The sequence below is a fragment of the Micromys minutus genome (assembly GCF_963924665.1).
Source record: "Micromys minutus genome assembly, chromosome: 17".
In the NCBI taxonomy this organism is placed as follows: domain Eukaryota; kingdom Metazoa; phylum Chordata; class Mammalia; order Rodentia; family Muridae; genus Micromys; species Micromys minutus.
In genome coordinates, this window is record NC_137952.1 from 47,606,891 (window position 1) to 47,628,041 (window position 21,151).

Below are 21,151 nucleotides of genomic sequence, written 5' to 3' on the forward strand. Positions count from 1 at the left end.
CTCAATGATCCACGATGCCCAGACAGAATGGATGTGGGGAACTAGTTTCCAACTCCCAATGTTTGAGTGTTAAAACCATGGGAGACTTGTGTGCCAGACAGTCCATAGCATTCCAGGCTGGCTCTGCCAGGCACTGGGGTACAGGTTGACTTTGTCCTAATCTCATGGTTCTTGCATGTTTGTCTATAAGATGAGTCAAGGCTCTCTCCTAAGACCATTCACTTCTGCCTTCCTTCCAACAAGCATCGCCTCTTTTCTTGGAAGTCAGAATGCTGGAGAGATGGCTAAGAATACAGCTGACCTAGGAAAGGGCTACTTGAGTTATTCAACCTAATGACAGATGCTATATCTAAATGCAATGAAGTGCTTCTCAGCTGGCTCTGTGGGTGACTGGAGTTCTGATGTGAAGCTTCTGACAATTCTGCAAGTAGAATAATACCAGCTATGCTCTTCTCACGGCTAGCATTGCAAGAGCTGGTGGGGAGGCAATACAACCAGTGAGAGTGGGGCTCAGGTCTGCCTTAGCATGTCTCAGCACACCAGATTTCAGCTGGGCATTCATTCACCTGTGCAGATCTCTGGATGTGCATGCGGTTATTCTATACAACAAAGACAACTTTCACTCTGGAGGTTTTGAATAGTTCTTGCTGAAATCGTAGAGCCAGAATTTGAATCCAAGTTTGACTTACCTCACAATGCATGCGAATAAATTTTTGCTCTGGCCTCCAGACCCTTAGAGCAAATACATCTTAGACCCTTAGAGGCATAAACATCTCAAATGGAATTGAAAGGTCTTCAAGGTGACCTTCTGCACTTAAGAGGTGACAGAAGCAAGCTGGTTTAAACACCTAGAATTTCTTCTTAGCTCTTTAATCAGTCATAATTCAGGCATGGCAAATGGTTCCCCACATTCTTCCATTTCCATGGCCACACACTCTTTACTTGGACCAATCTGAGCTGTCAGGGCTCTAGCTACATCAAATGTCACAGTACTGCTCACCTGGGGGAGGGGAAGGGTAGCCATACGGTAGGAGGTAGCCATCCTCATGGCTAGGCTCCAGAGTCCAGCCTTTGCCAGAAACAGGCAACCTAAAATAGTGCTTATCAAAAAAGCCCATGACATTGTTTTCAAAGAGAAACGAAATCAGCTTCTTCAGCTCCCTTTGGACCAAGAGGAAGTGACTCCCCCTGCTAAGCCTCAGACAGAAACCTTTGCACAGAGGTCATGTTTATCAGTGACTTTTATCTGAACACACTGTGGGCATCAGGAAATGATCAAATACTCATGAATTTCACCCATACCCTTGTATGCAGCAAGCTCCCATGTCCATCAAACACCTGCCGTTTATAATAGAAAATGTTAGTATTTGGGGGTATTACAGTGTCTTTAAATGTAGGCAAACAGAATTTCTCTTAAGGTGGGAATTATGAAAACCCTTTGTGTAGAAAGCCCTGGTTTGAAGTTGCATTTTCACCTCTGGAGACTCTCACCTGGCCTCCAGGAGAGAAACACTCCAGAGTACAATGGCCTATGTCCTCTGATGGTGAGATCACCATGTCGCCTTGCCTGTTTTGTGACTCTGTGGGCTGGATATTTGTATGCAATGAGCTGTTTGAAAGACCTCATTTCTAGTTTTGCTGAAACATTGTGAAGGGTCAGCACGCATGTCACACCTGTGACAGAAGTATGAAGTCATTAATGCTGTCATGGGCAATATTTTTCACCCTGGTCACCAAAATAACCTCAGCTGTGACTGACTTGTGACCACATACAACATAGCTCATGCCCCAAACCTCTGTAAATTGTGATGCCAAAAATTTTAATAGCTCATCTATCAAATGTGTTTTTTCTTTTTAGATTGTTGGTCTGTTTCTTTCTTAATAATTGAGAGCGAAAGGGGGAGAAACAAGTTAGACACAGTTCCACAGCATAATTTTAGAATTCTGGAATGAGTCAGCAGCCACTAAGAGAATAAGAATTAGGCATGGACCTATTATATCTTAGACGTAAAGAAAGGACCAGTGAAGCAAAAATAAAATAGACTCTAAAATGAAATCCTCACTGTACTGCTTAGTACCAAGAACATGGGAGGGATTCAAATCCAGAAGTGCCCTTGGCTCACAGAATTTAGGGCTGGTTGAATGTGTATATAAATGTACAATAAAGACAAAGGAGCAAGATAATTCCAGATATAAGGGATGTGTTTTTAAAAAGCTTCCCTTATAGGCTCTTTACATAACTTGATTTGGGAAAACTTTTCCAGGATGGGGTTGGGGGAGGTGGGGCTGAATTTAGTCCAGAAAAACAAAAAAAAATTTTAAAAGGTCCCAAACTAGGCAGAAATGTGATGGAGATTCTGGAGTAGAGAGTAGCAACAAAAAGCCTGAGTCAGGGAATAGTCTAACTGTGGCTCAAAATTAAAATAAAGAGGGGTAGAGAGATGGTTCAGCAGTTGTGAGAACTGGCTGTTCTTCCAGAGGACCCAGGTTCAATTCTCAGCACCCATATGGCAGCTCCCAACTATCTGTAACTCCAGTTCTTGTGGACCCTACACCTTCTCTAGCTTCTGTGGACACTGCACACATGCAGCACACAGACCTACATGTATATAAACCATCCATGTACATAAAATAGAAATAAGGGAAAACATAAAAGGCAAATGAAAGACAAAACCATAGATGCCAACAGGGACACGCAGCACATTGTGCTCTGCAGTACAAGTGGACACGGGTATCACCCGAAGTAGTGATTTCAAACAGGTGAGCACCCCACATCTGATTTATGTTTTAAAAGCAGAAGCAGGAGAGATAGAGACAGGAACTAAGAAGCAGCAGGAACTGCTGCTGACTCAGGTAACAGCACATCCATGTTATCGGATAGGTCAGTGCAGAGATGGCATGATTACTTGGCTTGGGAAGCAAGTGAGCATAGGTTTGGATGGCGATACCTAGATTTTAGTCTAAGCTGGTTGGTAGAGAGTATGCAATGCCATCCAGACATGGAGTACCATGGAGAGACGTTTGTCCACATAATGTGTAATTCAGACTGCTTTTAGGTTTGAGATTTCTGATACAGGGTGAGTGAAAAGAAAGCATTAGGACTTGGAACATAGTGCACATAAGCCCCCTGCCTTGCATGGAATAGTAGTAAGGATGCCCTTGGGTCTTGAAACCTTGGAGGTCTAACTCTAAACCCAGTCACTCACAAGAGTGGATTCAGAAAGATTTCTTGGGTTCCCCACTGATGAAATTCAAAAGGAAGATAGAGTGTTGAGGAGCTCATTGGCCAGAGCATATGCCAGAGCATCTAGTCTTCGAGTGCAGAAGGAGTTGTTAATGGGTTGAAAATGGAAGGAGAAAGCATAGAAGACATCTAGCCCCAAACCAAAAACCGTGCAGCCAGGAAGGCAGAAGATACCAACACTGAGCTCAAGAGGAAGATGAGGCTGAATCTGTAAACTCAGAGCTGGCAATCATTTTAATCAGATGGGGGTGGACTGAGGGATGTTTTGTCAAACTCCCTTCCATTTGTACTAAACCCTGTGGGTAGATTGAAGAAAACCTTGAGGAGGTTGTTAAACACAATAGTTTAATTGGGGATTTGTGAGAGAGTTCCTTAGATTCTAGATTACAAAAGAAGCCTATTAAATAGAAGCAGTATCTTTTCCAGTCTTTGTCACCTCAAAAATCAGGTGACATTGTATTTACTTTGCCCTTCTTTGAGGACTAAGAAGAAAGGTATAATGGCACCTGCTAAGCCATAAAATATATAGCAGAATGTCTGGGACTTCTCCTATGAAAGATTATTCAATTTTTTAAAAAGCACTTGAGTGTGATTTGGCATTTGTATGAATCATTAATAATGTGTACAGAAAAATATTGGAGCTTAAGTTTAAGTCTATGTAGTAGGATGGAAAATCCAAGCTCCTTGCCAAATTTTATTTCATCCACATTGACAGATGGATCTATAGTTAAGGCTTAGTTTTGTGTGTGTGTGTGTGTGTGTGTGTGTGTGTGTGTGTGTGTGTGTGTTTGTGTGTGTGTGTGTGTGTGTGTGTGTGTGTGTGTGTGTGTGTGTGTGTGTTTTGGAGGGAGATTACTAAGGAGAAACATCTTTAAATTTTAACACATTCTGAACCTTACTGGTAAATATTTAAATAAGAATTAACAAATCTTTGTACTTCCAGAAGGGCCAGAGCCTAAAGGCCTTTCTCCACCCCATAAGAAGAGCAAAGCAAAGAAACTTGAAAGTTCGAAAGACTCCAGTGAAGGTGGGTTCCATGCCTTGAAGACATGCTTTCCTTTCATTTGTAAATTAGTGCGTACTTCCAAACTTAGGTTAAAAAAATACCACAGATTAATTGTACTATGTGTTCTTAGTATGTTCAGTATCTTTTGTGAATATGAGAAGTCAGATTTGCTGTGTTAAAGAACAACAAAACTACAGGTTTTACAAAGCCATGTGCTCAACCTGGTATATTTTGCACTTCTTCAAGGTGAGATTGCACGAGAAATATTAAAAACAAGGTGTTCTTAACCCATGCGGCCTACCCAGAATGACCAATGCTGTTGCTATTGTCTCATTGGGATCTTTTCTTTTTTTGTCATGAACGTGTTTTCAGGGAATTTAGAATCAAACCTCACCAAGATGCTGCAGAATCTTCTATTTTTCTATGGGCCAATGTAGCTGGGCATTTTACAATGAGTGGGCAAGTCCTGCTGGGCTAAGGTTTCTGAAGAAATTATGCTGTTTTTAGTTGCCCTGGTACAGCATACAGTCGTGCAAGTTTTTTTTCTGAAAGGTGGATGGGGTACATTTCTCATGCATAGCTTCTGAACGTTAGAGCACATGCCTTCTACTTGCTTGCCCAGAGTTCCACTTCTTAGTGAAATGAAGAGTTGGTCACGTTCTTGCTGTCCCTTTAGGTCTTGGTGAACAATCTTCTCCCCTATGGAAGGAGAAGCATATACTCATCAAAGGGAAGGCTGTAGAGATTACGAAGGAGAGGAGTGGGAGACAGAGCACAAGCAGGTGATAGGAGAGGTTGGAGGAAGGGGATTGGCTAGGAAGAGTTTCCTACAGCTTGACAAGATCTGGGAAGGTTCAGAGCAGACGTTGACATCAGAGGAGTCTGACCATAAGCAGGAGTGCCTGGGCTCTAGCTTTCCCCTTGTTCCTTCACCACACTGATACAAACATCAGTATCAGCTAAATGTTGATCCCTAATGTGGATCCCTAAGTACAGCCATGTGATACCATCAACCAGCTTCTAACAGAGCTGCAGGTTCTTAATGGAAAAGGGAGCTGAAGGAGCACACATCCATGGCCTTACAGCATCCCGGCAAGTGTTGGGGACCCGCTGATAAATGATGAAAATATTCTCACCCCCCAAAAATTAGACCCAGCTGAGAAGGCAGAGCTGGAAGAAAGGTGGGATCGGGAAACGGGCTTCACCTATAATTCAGGCAGAGCAGAGCATCTGTCCAACCTGCCCCAGATTGGTCTCTCACGCTGGGTTTCTCTTTTGAATTGGTGACCTCAATACATGCATTACAGAACAGGCCAAATCTTAGGTTAGATCTCTGTCAGCAAGTGAAGTTGAGATCAAGGTGAGCAGAGGCTCTCCCTTCTCTCAGGACCACTAAGGAGAGAGAAAGGAAAAGGGCACAGCAGAGGTTGGTCCCAGGGTTGAAGAACGAGCATTTCCTACAAATGGCAATGAATAAAGTAAGGAGTGGTTAGCAGAGGTCGGGATTCTGTTAGTGATGACAATCACCCTTAAAGCCGTCTCAGTCAGAAACATGCTAGGCTAAGCACTGTCTTCACTCACTAACATGTGTTTGGGTAGTTAGAACAGTTTGCAGAACACATAGAAACCTGGGGGAGACCAGTGGCTCAGCCTCACCTCAGATAGCAAGCCTGGACAGAATCCGAGGAGTCTCACTTTAAGGACATTTGCAAGGTCATCTCTGAAGATCAAGCTTTCACTGTGTTAGGGGAAAAACTACAGTTCTTCCTGGAGAGGCTGGCTACCCCTTACAAGATGCTTGCCAGCCTATGCACAGTTTCCACTGCAGGTGGCTTTCCAAAGCTGGAGTGTATTGTCAGGATAAAATGTAGACGTGCCGTGACTTACTCTTCCAAGCTACTACTCATGACTCCTTAAAGATCCTTTTTTAACTTCCTCATAAAGTTGCTTTGTTCAGGAAATGACGCCTCCTAATCCTAATATGACTCAGTGGTACAGTTTCCCCACCTCCAAATATGTGACCTGAGAACTGGCTCTGAGTCATCATGTCAGGGAGGATGATGCTGTAACTAGGTTTGTTACCAGGGACATTCTGACAGTATTATCATGATGAAATGTAAACACTAGTTACTCTACAAACATGGGATTATGCTTTAGCCCTATAATAGCCTCAAAGGCAAATCAAACTAGTGAATCCCAGAGAAAGGATGGAAAAAAGGAAGTGAATCAGACAGGCGGGGGCTGATGGATCAGGATATGGCTTTTATTTATCCGTGTGTCTATTTTGACAATGTGTGTGCACCCCCACGGCACTGTTCACACACTTCATTCTCCTCATAATTCAGAGGAGGGGCCGATCTGTTTTACATGCCTGGAACCAGAATACCGTTTCCTGGGAGGAGCACATTGCAGTATAGACCGCAGCCCTTACTTCTGCTATGTGCTGCTGGTTTAGAGCTTGCAATAGTTTCCAGAACAGTGTTCTCTCTCCTCACCTTCCTTCCAAATACCTCTGGCATTTTTTTATAGGTTCTCTTCCCTTAGTTCCCTGCTTGACTTCCCAGACACACAGTGATGGGTAATTATCAGCTCACATCCTCTGAAAGGGTCAAAGGAAACAAACTCACCGGGGTTTTCCAGTGAGGCTTAATCATAATAACTGTATTTAGATTCACAACTCAAAATTTTCTTTGTACCAAGCTTGTGATATTTTTTTTTTGTTGTTGTTGTTGTTTGTTTTTGAAATAAGCACAAGCTGCAAACATTTCTTAAACCCAAGTTCTTGCAGTCTATTAATGTCATTCCTTTTCCTTTGGAAATGACATAGCATACGTAACCCTCTCCCCCTCAAAATGTTAGAAATTATTTCTAATACTTTAAAAATTGTGTATGCTGGTGTCTGCTTGTGTGGGGGTTAGTCCGTGTGAGTGAAAGTGCCTATAGAGGCTAAAGGTGTAGGCTTCCTGGAGATGGAGATACAGGCAGTTGTGGACATACAGACATGCTCACAGGGTACCAAAAGTGGGTCCTCTGGAAAAGCAGTGCGTGCTTTTCTAAATGCTGAGCCGTGGTTGTGTGTCCCAGCGCAAGGTTTGTGCGAGAAGAAATTAAGTTAATGCCATTATACTTCAAAGTGAAGCATTATAGTTTTAGTAAATATTTTACTAAAATATTGAGCATCAGAAAACTCACCTTCCGGCTACACTTGGACTTTTTAATATAAAAGGTTTTACAAAAAAATGAAAACTATTTGACTGGTAGCAAATGACTACTTGGCAATACTATGATTAACACTCTTGGTAACTGCAGACCACTAATTAAATTTCTAGCATCTAGTAAAACACCCAGAAGCTGGCACATCTTAAAAATTGTTTAATATGTAATGTATTAATTAAATTATATTAATATATTATAATATGTACTTTTATTTTAATTTTATTCATAATAATATATATAATATAAAACTTAATTTCTATTTATATTTTAATATTAATATAATTTAATAACTTGAATATTTAGTAATTTAAGTGAATTAATATATTGCTATACTATAATATTCCATACTAAACATATATTATACATACACACACAAACACATATATATGCATATATACACACACATAATTATACACACATGGTTAATGACAATTTTGTTCTTCTAGCTCCTAACATTTTTATCACAAAATAATTAAAAGAATTGATATCATTATGGAAAAACACTCTCTTTGGTGAAAATATCTGACTTTATTATGCGGTAAATGTTTAAAATTTTTTTTTCTGAGTAAAAAGTTAAATGTGATAGCAGACTGTAAGGTTTCAAAACTTTCCCTTGAATTTTACCTACTTTGTGCTTGTGGAGAAGTAATTTCCTATTTAATTGTTGTTTCTTTTTCCTTCTGTCTTATCCCTCCGGCTGCTTTGTCCTGTGGTTTCAATATGATCCGTTTATATACACAGTTCCCTTTTTCCTTTTTGGTATTTACTAAACTTCTTGGATTCCAGGATAGGTATCTTTTGTTAGTTTTATAACTCTGCATTCCTTTTGTTGCCAAATATTAAAACACTACCCTATTACTCCTGTCTAGTATTTCTCAATACTTTCTGGATTCTCTCCATTTTGTGCTCCTCACTGCTCCCACTCCCCCAGCCCATCCCCCCAACACACACACAAACTTCTCTCTCTTCTTTCTCAGATGCCTTCTGGTTAATTTTTCAAGTCTGTTATTACGTAGTTTTTTTTTTTAATTTTCTCCTTTCAATTTTTTAATTTGATCCCTATTCAATGAGATGTTTAGTTCACTTAATTTCTCATTATAGTATCCATGCTTTTATTGTTTATACAGCTTATTTGCAAATACATTTAGTTCAACAGTGACTTAACATACCACTTTCAGTAATCTGTGTTTGGTTTCACTACTCAACGCCACGTCTGTGTCCGGTTTCACTGCGCATGTCCATGTCTGTGTCTGGTTTCACTGCGCATGTCCTCTTCTGTGCCAGGTTTCACTACGTGTGCTGTTCTGTGGCTTTTGCTTCTGTACAGTTATGTTTATGTTAATTTTCTTCTTCGTTTTTTTTTTGATATTTTCTTGGATTTTCATTTGTGGGGAATTTTTTACGGTCAGTTTATGAGCTCTTTTATTTACATCTGGCTTTCTGAAATTTCTGAAGATACCACTTTAGAAGGACTTTAAATACATACCTGACTGAACAGTTTCATTTGCTCATGTTTATGCATGAACAGTTGCATAGACTGCATATAATGTTAAAGCTGACATGGAAAATTTCCCATTATACCCATGAGCCAATCATGGCCTCGCTATGCCTTCCATCTTTGGCTCACCATGATTCAAGTGGTCCTCATCCACATCACTGGCAACACCCCCTGGTGATGGACGACACGTACACACCAGGACTTCATCCCAATCCAACCAGTTCAGAAACCTGAGCTGAACCCAGGAATCATGTGCCTTGTAACCCTCTAGGAGTTACATGAAACTTTGGTTAAAAGAATAGACAGAGACAGCACACACATACAATTATATCACAAATACATGCATACCTATAAATCTACATACACATTATATCCTTCGTATACAGACACAGATATGATTTATTGTTTCTTTATTTTATCTTTTTGGTGTGCCTGTGTGTATTTGTATGTGTCTGTATGTGTAATTGACCCAAGAAATTCTCTTGGCAGAGGGAAATATTTGTATACATATATGTATGCTTGAATATAATACATAACAGATAATTTATAATAAACAATATGGAATATATTAATATCATGCATATGCTATACACACACATTTATAAAATAAAAGCAGATTTTTATGTATAAAAGCCACTGGACTGCAGCCACCTTTCATCATAGTTTTATGTGCTGCACTATTATTTCGGCTCCTGCTCTGTAACTGCATCTACAGGAATATTTAGTGTTCACTGATGGTCCCTCTTCAGAAAATCTCAGTCTTGTGTGGTTCTAAATCAGCGTTATACTGCACATTAAAATATGAATGATCTCTTAGTCAGGTGAAACTCTTTGTGGAAACATTTTCAGAAAAAAAGAAAGTGAATTAGTTTGGATATTCTGTTGGCGCTGGAGTTATTAACTTTTACTTAAATAATTTTTTCTGAGTCCTTGAACATGTACCTCATATTTCCTGAGAGGCAGGATTTCCTGTCTGCACTATTATTTCCTTTGCATATTAGAGTATTGTGTGACATGCAGTTTGGGAGTGGCTAGGTGGAAGGGGCATTCTGTCTTTCAGAATACCATCTAGCAGTTCATGCATCATATTCATAAGCATGATCTTTAATTTAATTTTTTTGACAAGTGCAGTGAAGGGTAAAATCGGGCAGTCATAATTCTGACTTCTCCATCACTCAAAGGAGCTCCATGATTGACCAGCTCTGAGGAAGCAGAAGCGAGGATGACGGCTTTCTCACAAAGACAAGCTTTGTTTCACCCCGTACATTCAAAAATATTGTGACTTTAAACAAACTAAATTTCTGTGGAAAAAATTAGAATTCGATATATGTTCTGCCACCTTGCTTTCAATTTACTCTACATTAGCTGTGATCTGGAACCACTCGGAGCCTTCCTCTGTCAGCAGAAGCAGCCAATGATCCATTTGGTTTATAGACTCTGCCTCCCAGTTTTGGGCATGGTGCAGGATTAGCACTCATATTCCGGACCAGACTTAGAAAATTTCAGCATCGTTGGTTTCTGCACAGTGAGAAGGCTGAGCTCATCGGGGGGAGCAGAGCCACGTGCCTTGTTTGAACAAGAGGCATTGCAGTTTAATATGCCTATTGTCATTGTCATTTGTCAGCACTGCTCTCTCTCATGTTTGGAGCTATCCCACGTCAATTGTTACCAAGATATATGGTCCTTGCTACTCATAAATGCATGAGGAAAATGTGAGCAGATCTCTTGTGTTTTCAAATGCTGGTTTTCTTTCTAGGAAGTTTGTCTCACCTAGGGCTCATCCTTCCATGCACTAAAATGAAAGGAATAACCCGCCGTTGTGTGACTTTAGAAAGATTTGAACACGATGCTACATAAAAATTACCCAGCATATTTACTGGACAGAAGTGTGAACTAGTGAGCTGAAAATTTCCTCCCAGAAAAGTCACGCGTTTTGTTTCCTTGACACTCCTACTAATATGATTTAAAATACTTTGTCATGACAGTCACATTTAAAACATACTTACTCATCCTATTTCACTGGGCTCCCTCTTGAGTTTTCCTTAAATTCATTCACTCAGCCCCACCCTCCCTCATGCCACTTCCCATAGTTAAAAATAGACCTTCTCCCTATCTGTTCTCTCTCCTTCAGATCTCCTCTCCAAATTACGCTTCCTAAGAAAGCACTTGATCCAAATGCTTTTTACAAATGCACAGCATAAATTTTTTTTTCTACCTCCACTTATTTCTTTCAGAACTTCAGGGAGGGCGCAGACTTGGTCAGGGAATGAAGGACAAGTGTTCCTTAGTTACCAGCATTCAAGCAGGCCTTGCTGCTGAGATATTCCTGGTCTTTCCTCCAGATCTCCTCCTCTTGTAAGATGCTGGAACCAGGGCGCTCTCTTCTGCCTTGGGTCCTGTTCTCCTAGGTTAGTGTTCCTAAAAGTATGGCTGATAAAAACCTAGAGTGCCATCCTCTCAAGTTCCCTCAAGATGTTTATGAAACAAATAACTTCCACAGAGAGGTGGGTGTACTTCCTGAAAATCTCAGTTAGCCCATAGTGAAAACTGGGTGGGATCCTCTGCAGTTTGGCTAAAAGATGCTTCGAAGGTTCCTCAGAGCATCCCTCCTCCAAACATGTCAGCACAGGTCCCCAGCATTCAGATGGGGTTATAGTAGTGCCCCCTAGTCTCATCTGTGATTTTACTTTTTGGGATTTTAGTCATGTTTAACTATGGTCTAAAAATATCAAATGGGGGGGGGAATCCAGAAATAAGCAACCCCATACATTTTTAATAATTTCTCCTATATTGTGTTTTAATTATCCTATTTTTTTATAAGTCACAATTTTTAAACTCTTCTTGTATGTACCTTGTAAATTATTAGCCAGGAAAACTGGCTGAGCACAGAGATAATCTCACAGATTCTCTGGCTCCCAGGACAACTGGCTGAGCGCAGAGATAATCTCACGGATTCTCTGGCTCCCATTTTCTCATCAATGGTGATTTTCTGCCATCACATTGTTGGTTTCAACCAGCACTTTCCCTATGAAGTGATGATGATGAAGTTGCTGTCATTGTGACTACCACGGTCGGTCAGGAAACCAGGAAGAAGAAACCAAAGGAAAAGAAGGGGGGGAGGTTGCTATGACCTTCGTGACGTTGGGGTCAACCTGACTGGAGGAACAGGGAAATGAAAAAAAAATGGCGGACACACATTCAAGAAGAGCTGGTATCCAGGTCTATATAGGGGAGCAGCCTCAGGCTTCAGGCGCCTGGGAAAAGGAACTCGTGATGGGGTTTACTGCACACACTGTCAAACTTGCACCAGAGGAAGGTCATTTGTCACGTGCATGGTACCGAGCATTGGAGTTCCTGACATGGGTGCTTTCACACCAGCCGCTCTCGGTACTGCTCACTCAGTATGCCATCTGCTCACCTGGAGAGACGGAAGCTGTCAGAGATAGCTAGTGGAAACAAATCGATTCTAGGAAACGGGGCTAAGTTGTACTTTCTCTCCTAATGCAGTGCAGACCTCTATTTACTTACACATGACATTTCTTTTAGAGCTCAAACTCTGGGGAAAAAATCTACATTAGCATAAGACATATAAAAATTGATACTTTGTGAGTTTTTTCTTGTGTGCCTAGTAAATATTTATATCCTCAGCTTAAAAGTCTCAGGCTTATCCTGGCCACATGAACTTCCGAGAATATGTAAGGCCAGCTACTACTCTGGAGACAAATGGGGGAACGTTTCTTTAATTTTTTTAAATTTAGTCATTTTATTTTACATGTATGAGTGTATTGTCTGCAAATATGTGTGCATGGCTAGTAACTGCAGAGGCCAGAAGAGTGCATCTTGTCCTCTGGCACTAAAGTTACAGATGGTTGTGAGCCACCATGTGGTACTGGCAACCAAACCCCACCCATGTTTAAAGAATTCATCAAAGTTGATTCTAAGTAAGTCAATAAAAGAATAAAAGATTTATTTAACAAATTTCTACAGAGCACCTTTTATAGTCATTTTTAAGGTGTCTTTTTAAAGTCCTATAACTGCCTTTGAGTTATTTGGTCAATATTTTGTTTAAACATTCGATTCATCTACTTTAGTCTAGAAGAACTAAGGATGCCATATTATTCATTCATATCCATTTGCCTTTTTTAACTCAAAACTAATTCCTTAGGTATAGGGGTGCAGCATTAAAGTGTCCCTCCCACACCTTCATGCTGGTACCATGACAACTGGACAGTTGAGGACTTTTGATACTAGGCACTGATTCTTCAAAGGACAACAGGTGTGTGTGTGTGTGTGTGTGTGTGTGTGTGTGTGTGTGTGTGTTTACAGGGGACTGCTTACAAAAAGAAGCAGTATTGGATTTTCACATGAGGGTGTCCTTGTATTTCACGGTCTCAGTTTTCCATCACAGTGAAACTGTGCCTTCCTACTTTACCAGCAAGAGCCTTAAAATTGTCTATCTATATCAGCATTGGCTGGACACAGTCGTCTAAGGACTGGCTCAAATGTCACTCTGGAGCCATCAGAGGCAGTCTGAGGAGTGAGCTCACCCCCAGGGATCACTCTGCCTGGAGTGATGCACAAAAACTCAGGCACACTGTCCTTCTTGGGCACAAAAGCTAGCAAACCCACTGGGATCATTTGTCATCTTTCCATCCCGAGAATTCTCCACTCAGCACTAACACCCTTTGCCCCTGGCAGGGAAAAGGAAGGCTCTTGGTTTATGAGGAAATGGAGGGGGGAAAGGAGGCCGGCACTCAGCAGACTGAGTGGTTCTACTCCGAGCTCCTGAAAAGCTGCAAACTGTTCCTGGGGAGACTTGCTCATTCTGTCTAAGCAGCCACTGTGGCCACCGATGATAGCACCGGGTTTGCAACTAGATCCACCCTTCAGCAAATCTGGAAGTGCATGAGGCTGGATTCAGAATCCCATTCCTACTGGGAGTTCCTTACAAACCATCTGCAAGCACAGTTACAAAACAAGGCCCAAGAAACAGAAACAAACTTCCTTCCTAACTAATCTGAGAGGTCAGTTGCCAAGTGTCTGACATCCCTCATCTTCCGATTCCAGGAAGGATCTTCTAGCAACAGGGGCAATTCCTCTTATGAAAGGTCAAAAGCTGGGAGACAGCTCAGACAGGAAAGTGCTTTGCTGTACAGGTGCCAGGACCTGGGTTCCAGGGTGTCGCCGGGGGTGTGTTGGGGGCAGAAACAGGTGTATCCTGGGGCCTTGTTTGCCAGTCAGCCTAAACAAACATCACCCTCCAGATTCAGTGAGAGCCCCTCTCTCAAACACTAAGGTTGTTGAAACAATCGAGGAAGATATCTGACATTAGAGTCTGGCTTACACACACACACAGACGATCATGAAGGCTGATACACTAATCACCAGCATGAATGCTAACACAGTTGTACTTTCAGACCCTAACGAGGCTTCACCGGTTCTCCAGTGATGTTCTTTACAAGCTAAAATAAGCTGAAGATCCTCTGCAAAGCCAAGGGACCCTATGTCATGAATCCTTGCCCTCCAGCCTGCAACAGCCCTTCTGATAGAATTTGACTGTAGGATTCTTAACAGTTTCGAGCAGTAGAACAGCTGCAATGCAAGCGTGGTTATTGCTAGTTCATGCTTCTCTGTTGTTTGTCCATGACAGGGAGTCAACCCAAGCATCTTTGCAGTTCTCTTTCAGAAGTGACTGGATTGTGTGTGTGTGTGTGTGTGTGTGTGTGTGTGTGTGTGTGTGTGTGTGTGTGAGTGTGTGTGTGTGTGTGAGTGTGTGTGTGTGAGTGTGTGTGTGTGAGTGTGTGTGTGTGTGAGTGTGTGTGTGTGAGTGTGTGTGTTTGTGTGTGTGTGTGTGTGTTTCTGTTTGGTTTGGTTTTGACCTGTTTTTGTTGTGTGGTTCTAGCAGTTGTTGTTGCCATGGCTGCTGTTGCTGCTTTCACAATGTGCTCCATGATGTTCCTGGTTCCAGTGTGCCTCATTAGGATGATGTGCATTTGATTACTGTGGTGTCTAAGAGTCTTCTTACCTGAGTGGCTATTTTATGCCCTGTAGCTGATCTTACAGGAGACTGCAATGAAACCATAACCACGTAAACATCACATTACTTTTGAACTTTTCATTAATTAGTCAATTAACTTATTCATTCATGCTGCCATGGATTGGTGATTTCTTCTTGACCTAGGTGTGACATTCATTGACTCTTCAAGAGGTATTCCTACACTAATGGACACTTTGAAATTAGTTTTGGGTGGCAGTTCTATGAGTGACTACTGGAAAGATATTATCAGCTGATCTTGGTGGTTAAATATGGAAATGAAGCCTTCTCTCTGACTGCCTCTGATGGCCACAGCTATGGTCTTCTTGGAAAACATGCATTCTTGTTATAATCACTAAAGCGACTCGCCCAGCTATGGTTCAACTTTCCATAACAGCGGCGGTGTGAGGGAGAGAACAGTCTGCCTTTCTCACTCAGGCTTTCAATTTCTTTGGGATTCAGAGTTTCCAAAAGTCTTCATTCTGTTGTATTATCAAATGTTGCCTTTTCGTTTTATAATATACATGAAACAAATTATCAAGGGGTTAAGGCACATATGTAGATATAATCATGTCACTACATGTAGTTATACGTTCTATTTTTTTATGAAAATAGTGCATGTAAGACAAATGTCATTTCTACACTGGCAAAGGTCATTAAAAATTTTTAATACAACATCTTTTTCTCTGCCTTTCTATCTTTGTCTCTCTCTGTCTTTCTGTCTCTGTCTGTCTGTCTGTCTGTCTGTCTGTCTGTCTCTCTCTCTCTCTCTCTCTCTCTCTCTCTCTGTGTGTGTGTGTGTGTGTGTGTGTGTGTACCACAGTTCTCATGTTGATATTAGAGGACAATTTAGGTTCTCATTTCCCACCATGTGGATCCCAGGAATTGAACTCAGGTCACCAGGATTGGCAGCAAATGCTTTCATCTGCTGAGCCCACAGCATGATCCACTGTGATATGGAAGCAATTCTGCTATTTCTTGCTGGGCTCTCTGCCAGGTTGATGAGTCCCTGGATGAAAGAACTGTCTAGTTATGTGTATAAAGATCAAGATGTATTTTTGTAAGGCCTGTATGGGCAACCCCTCTGTTTGCACCCTCAGATCTCACTCTCTAACCTCTTCTGTCTTTTGAAACAATGACCCCTTTACTAGACACTCTCCTCCCTGATTTGGGTTGTTTATCTACTTTCTTGACTGTTTTTCCTGCTTCTTAAGAAAGATTTTGGACATTTTTGCTCTTTTTGAATGAAAATTTCATAGCATAACTGCACATTTTTACATCTCAGTCTTTTTATATTTCATGTTTCAATATTTCAGTCTGTGGGTGGGCATGGAGCTTGGAATAATTAAGTGTTTTTGTTTTGGTGTATGTGTGCCTGTGTGTGTTTTACCCTGACACTGAACAAATGTGTGGCTCTCATTGAGAAGTCATAGAGCAGCATAGTGGGAACTTCTTGCAGGAGACCAGCAGGGTCATGTTGGGAGCATAGCACCAAGGTCCTTTTTTTTTTTTTTTTTTTTAAACGACTTTATTTTACAAAACAAAGATAAATGTACAGATTTTAAACATTTTTTGCTTAAAATTATACATTTTTCTCAGTACTGTTTTTTCAGACATTAAAATAATTTTTACATAAAACCATGTGAATATATTTTTTTAGTCAGTACTTGATTTTTTTCAAGGGCTTGACAGTATGCATTGAAAACCTAATAGTTACAATAAGCGTAAAGTACATGCAAAACAAAACGCAACATGGAAATAGTCAAAGTCTTCTTGTTTTGTAAATATATGTATATTTTTTTGTTTTCTTTATTTCTTGGACTTCATACAGTCTGTGAGTTGTTTCTGGGGGAGTACAAGCCTCTGGGGTTAGCATTCCACTATCAGTGACTGCATATTATGTCTGTTCTTTTGTGACTGGGTTATCTCACTCAGGATGATATTCTCTAGATGCAGCCATTTTCTTAAGAATTTGGTTAAGTCATTGTTTCTGATAGCTGAGTAGTATTCCATTGTGTATATGTACCTTAAGCCCACAGATCTCTAGAGAAACCAGGAATGTTTGGGCACACAAGATTATTTTTCCAATAGTTAAAAAATGGAAAGCCTGTTCTTCCATCCAGACAGCTGAGAATTGGAAGTCACTAACAGCCTGACGATCAGCATTATCTGTTGGGCCAGGCCATGTCAAGTTCCTACAACCAGGACCAGAATCAAAATGGCACTTACAGCCAGAGATTCTCCATAACCAGGACCAGAAATGGCTAAGAGCTTAAATGACCTCTACACTATCTGGATGATGGAGACCAAGTCAAACTCTTAGGCCTTTAAGCTAGTATAAGTAGGATCTCTCTAGAACCCATCATCTTGGAAGAAACGAAACCTTGAGTTGAGTTTCAATGTAATTTTGCTTCCTTGTGCAACAGGGATTATAGTATGCCAAGAAACCTTTTTTCCAAGTTATACTGGGCTTAAACACATGGGGAATGAACTACCTGTTGTTACATCCCATGAAGATGTCTGATCCAAGTTGATGAAGCCCATCTGCCCCAGGCTTCATTCTTGCATCTTTGTGCGGTTTCCTTCCCTGTACAACACCTGGGAGGATTCCCTCAGGGTCAGAGCACAGGAGCATTTGTTCTTCTTGTCCAGTTGGAAAACGCCATCTTCTTCAGGAAATTTACATGTGGCTCTTTCCAGATGCAGCTACAGCTCATTTTGAACCATGTTTAGTGCTGAATGAAGTTGGTAATGGCTCCCTCCATTGAAGGAGGCCTGGGGAGCTTCCCCAAGCTACATTGATCCCTCGGTTCTACAAGCATCATTTAAAATTCTCTTTCATTAAACTCTACACACTGTAGAATGTACCCCCTCTTCTCATTGGTACCACAGCTGTTCTCTTCCTGCTGCAATTCCCAGCACCTCCTGAAACCTGGCCTCAGAAACCTCACTTTAACCATACACTGACTAAACCCTATTCTTTTCCCTTGCTGGATGCTTTCTCTTGTGTTAAACCATACTCAGCAACTATGTTTGACTTTCAAAATGTACCTCTGTTTTGGTAGCTCAGTGATCTTCATGGCCACCTGTGTTTGACACAAATTAAAATTCTGGAAAGAGTGGGTCTTAATTGAGAAAATGCCTCCATTAGATTGCTGTAGGCAAGTCTGTGCAGTTGGTTTTCTTGATATAGAAGGACCCAGGGGAATGTGAGAGGTGCCATACTTGGGAAGATCATCCTGGTTGTTGTATTGGTGTATTAGTCAGGTTCTGTAAAATAACAGAACTTATAGAATATATATATATATACATATATATTCATTCTATATATGTATACATATGAATATTCATTCTATATATGTATACATATGAATATACCTATACATATGAATCTATGTACTCATATGAATGTATATTCACTCTATAAGACTGTATATACACATATAAACTGTGTGTGTGTCTGTGTGTGTGTGTTAAGGTAATTATTTAGAGTGATTTAGAGTCTTCAGGAACAATGGCTGGCTATTAATGGAAAGAATTCTGTAGTTGCTCAGTCTACAAGGTTGCTTGTCTCAGTGGATCTTCAGTATATACTGGAGTCCAGAGGAAGTGGGCTTTAAAGCCTGTTTAGGTCTGATGCACTAGCAAAGTGAGGGCAAGCAGGCATAGACTGAAGTGAAATCTTCTTTCTCCCACGATCTTATACATGGTTCCAGAAGAAGGTGTAGCCCAGATTAAAGATGTGTCTTCCTGCCTCAAGATCTAGATTAAAGATATGTCTCTTCCCAGCTCAAAAGATCTGGGTTAAAGCTGTGTCTTTCTATCTCAAAGATCCAGATTACATGTGGGTCTTCCTGTTCAAATTTAACAAAAAGTCCCTCACAGGTATATCTATTATATTTGGGTTTTAGTTCCAGATGTAGTAAAGTTATCAACCAAGAATAACGTCACAGTTTTATAAGAAAATAAGCCACAAAGGGCCACCAGTTTTTCTCTGTGGCCTCTGGTTCTGGTCCTTCCATGGCTTCCTTTCCTCCCTGATGGACTAAGAGCTCTAAACTTAAATAAACCCACTCTCTCTTCCTCTGGCTAACTTGGGTCATGGTGTTTTATTCCAGCGATAGAAGGCAAATAAGAACATCACTATACATTATTTTCATTCCGTTCCTTGAAGTTGTTAATAGTTTCTTTCAGGTTCTAGGGACAAAAGCATAGGCCCCACTTCTTTTTAAGTTTCTTGTTTTGTTTTTTAACATTTTTTATTAGATACTCTGTATTTACATTTGAGATGTTATCCCTTTATTCTGCCTGCTCTCATCCTCCTTTCCCCTCCATTTGCCTTTACAAAGGTGCACTCCCTCCTGATGCCCCTCTGAACCCCACTGCCTTGTTGTTCCCCTACACTGGAACAGCATGCTCTCTCTGGAACAAAAGCCTCTTCTCACATTGATGCCAGACACTGCTATCTTCAGCTACATACGCAACTGGATCAATATGTCTCTCAATGTGTGCCAAAAAGTTGGTGTTTTACTCCATGGAAGTTTTGGAGGGTTTGGTTGGTTGATAATGTTATCTTCCCATGAGGTTGTTCAGTTTCTGTCTCATGGTCTGTCATTGATAAGAGTGAGGTGTTGAAGTCTCCCACTATTATTGTGTGTGGTATAATATATGCTTTGAACTTTAGTAGGATTTCTTTTATAAATGTGGGTGCCCTTGTTTGGAGCATAGATGCTCAAGATTGAGAGTTCATCTTGGTAGGTTTTTCCTGTGATGAGTAAAAAGTGTCCTTCCTTATTTATTTTTTTTTTTTTTGGATAAATTTTGGTTGAAAATCTATTTTACTTGATATTAGTATAGCTACTCCAGCTTGTTTCCTGGGCTCATTTGCTTGGAAGGTTTTTTTCCTAGTCTTTTACTCTGAGGTAGTATCTGTCTTTGTCTCTGTGTGCAGCAAAATGCTAGATCCTGTTTACGTATCCAGTCTGATACTCTGTCTTTTTATTGGAAAATTGAGTCTATTGGTGTTAAGAGAAATTATGGAATAGTGATTTTTGTTTCCTGTTATTTTTGTTATTAGAGGTAGATTTATGTTTGTGTGCTTTTCTTTTTTTGGTTTCCTTGCATGATTATTATTATTTTTTATTATTTATTTATTTATTTATTTATTTATTTATTTTTTGCTTTTCCTTGGGTGTAGTTTTTTTCCTTGTGTTGGATTTTTCCATTTATCATCCTTTGTAGGTCTGGATTTGTGGACAGATATTGTGTAAATTTTGTTTTGTCCTAGAATATCTTGGTTTCTCCATTTATGGTGATTGAGAGCTTTTCGGGATATAGTAACCTGGGCTGGCATTTGTGTTCTCTTAGGGTCTGTATGAAGTCTGTCCGGGGTCTTCTAGCTTTCACAGTCTGTGTTGAGAAATCTGGTATAATTCTGATTGGTCTGCCCTCATATGTTACTTGTCCTTTTCCCCTTGCAGCTTTTAGGATTCTTTCTTTGTTTCGAATATTCAGTGTTTTGACTATTATGTGTTGGGAGGAGTTTCTTTTCTGGTCCAATTTATTTGGAGTTCTATAGGCTTCCTGTATGTTCATAGTCATCTGGTTCTTAGGGGCAGGGAAGTTTTCTTATATGATTTTATTGAAGATATTTACTGTGCCTTTTAGTTGATATTCTTTGCCCTCTTCTACACCTATTATCCTTAGGTTTGGTCTTCTCACTGTGTCCTTGGTCTCCTGGACATTTTGGATTAGGAGCTTTTTTTGTTTTTGCATCTTCTCTGTTTTGTCTGTTTTCTATGTTGTCTTCGACCCCTGGGATCCTCTCTTCCATCTCTTGTAGTCTGTTGGTGATGCTTGCATCTATGACTCCTGATTTCTTTTTAGGTTTTCCATCTCCAGGGTTGTCTCTTTTTGTGTTTTCTTTACTGTTTATATTTCTGTTTTCAGTTCCTTTATCTGTTTGGTTGTGTTTTCCTGTAGTTTTTTTGAGTGATTTCTCCTGGTTCTCCTGTAATTGTTTAAGGGAGTTATTTATGTGGTTCCCAAAGATCTCCATCATCATCATGAAGTATGATTTCCTCAAGTTTAAGTCTTGTTTTTCTGGTGTGTTTGGCAATCCACTGCTAGCTATAGTGGGAGATCTGGATTCTG

General features: G+C 40.5%; 1 protein-coding gene across 11 annotated transcripts in view; it reads left to right on the top strand.

Moving 5' to 3' along the window:
* MACROD2 (mono-ADP ribosylhydrolase 2) overlaps positions 1 to 21,151 on the top strand; it is a gene marked incomplete at its 3' end in the record, with an annotated part of 1,819,824 nt that overhangs the window by 1,653,538 nt on the left and 145,135 nt on the right. For 7 of the 11 annotated variants that reach the window (XM_080931763.1, XM_080931769.1, XM_080931766.1 and 4 more), the window contains exon 11: positions 4,188 to 4,271. The exons of the other annotated variants lie outside the window; for them this stretch is intronic. In XM_080931763.1, the coding sequence (XP_080787889.1) occupies positions 4,188 to 4,271 (84 nt within the window). The remainder of the gene's footprint in view (positions 1 to 4,187; positions 4,272 to 21,151) is intronic. 11 annotated transcript variants of the gene reach the window in all.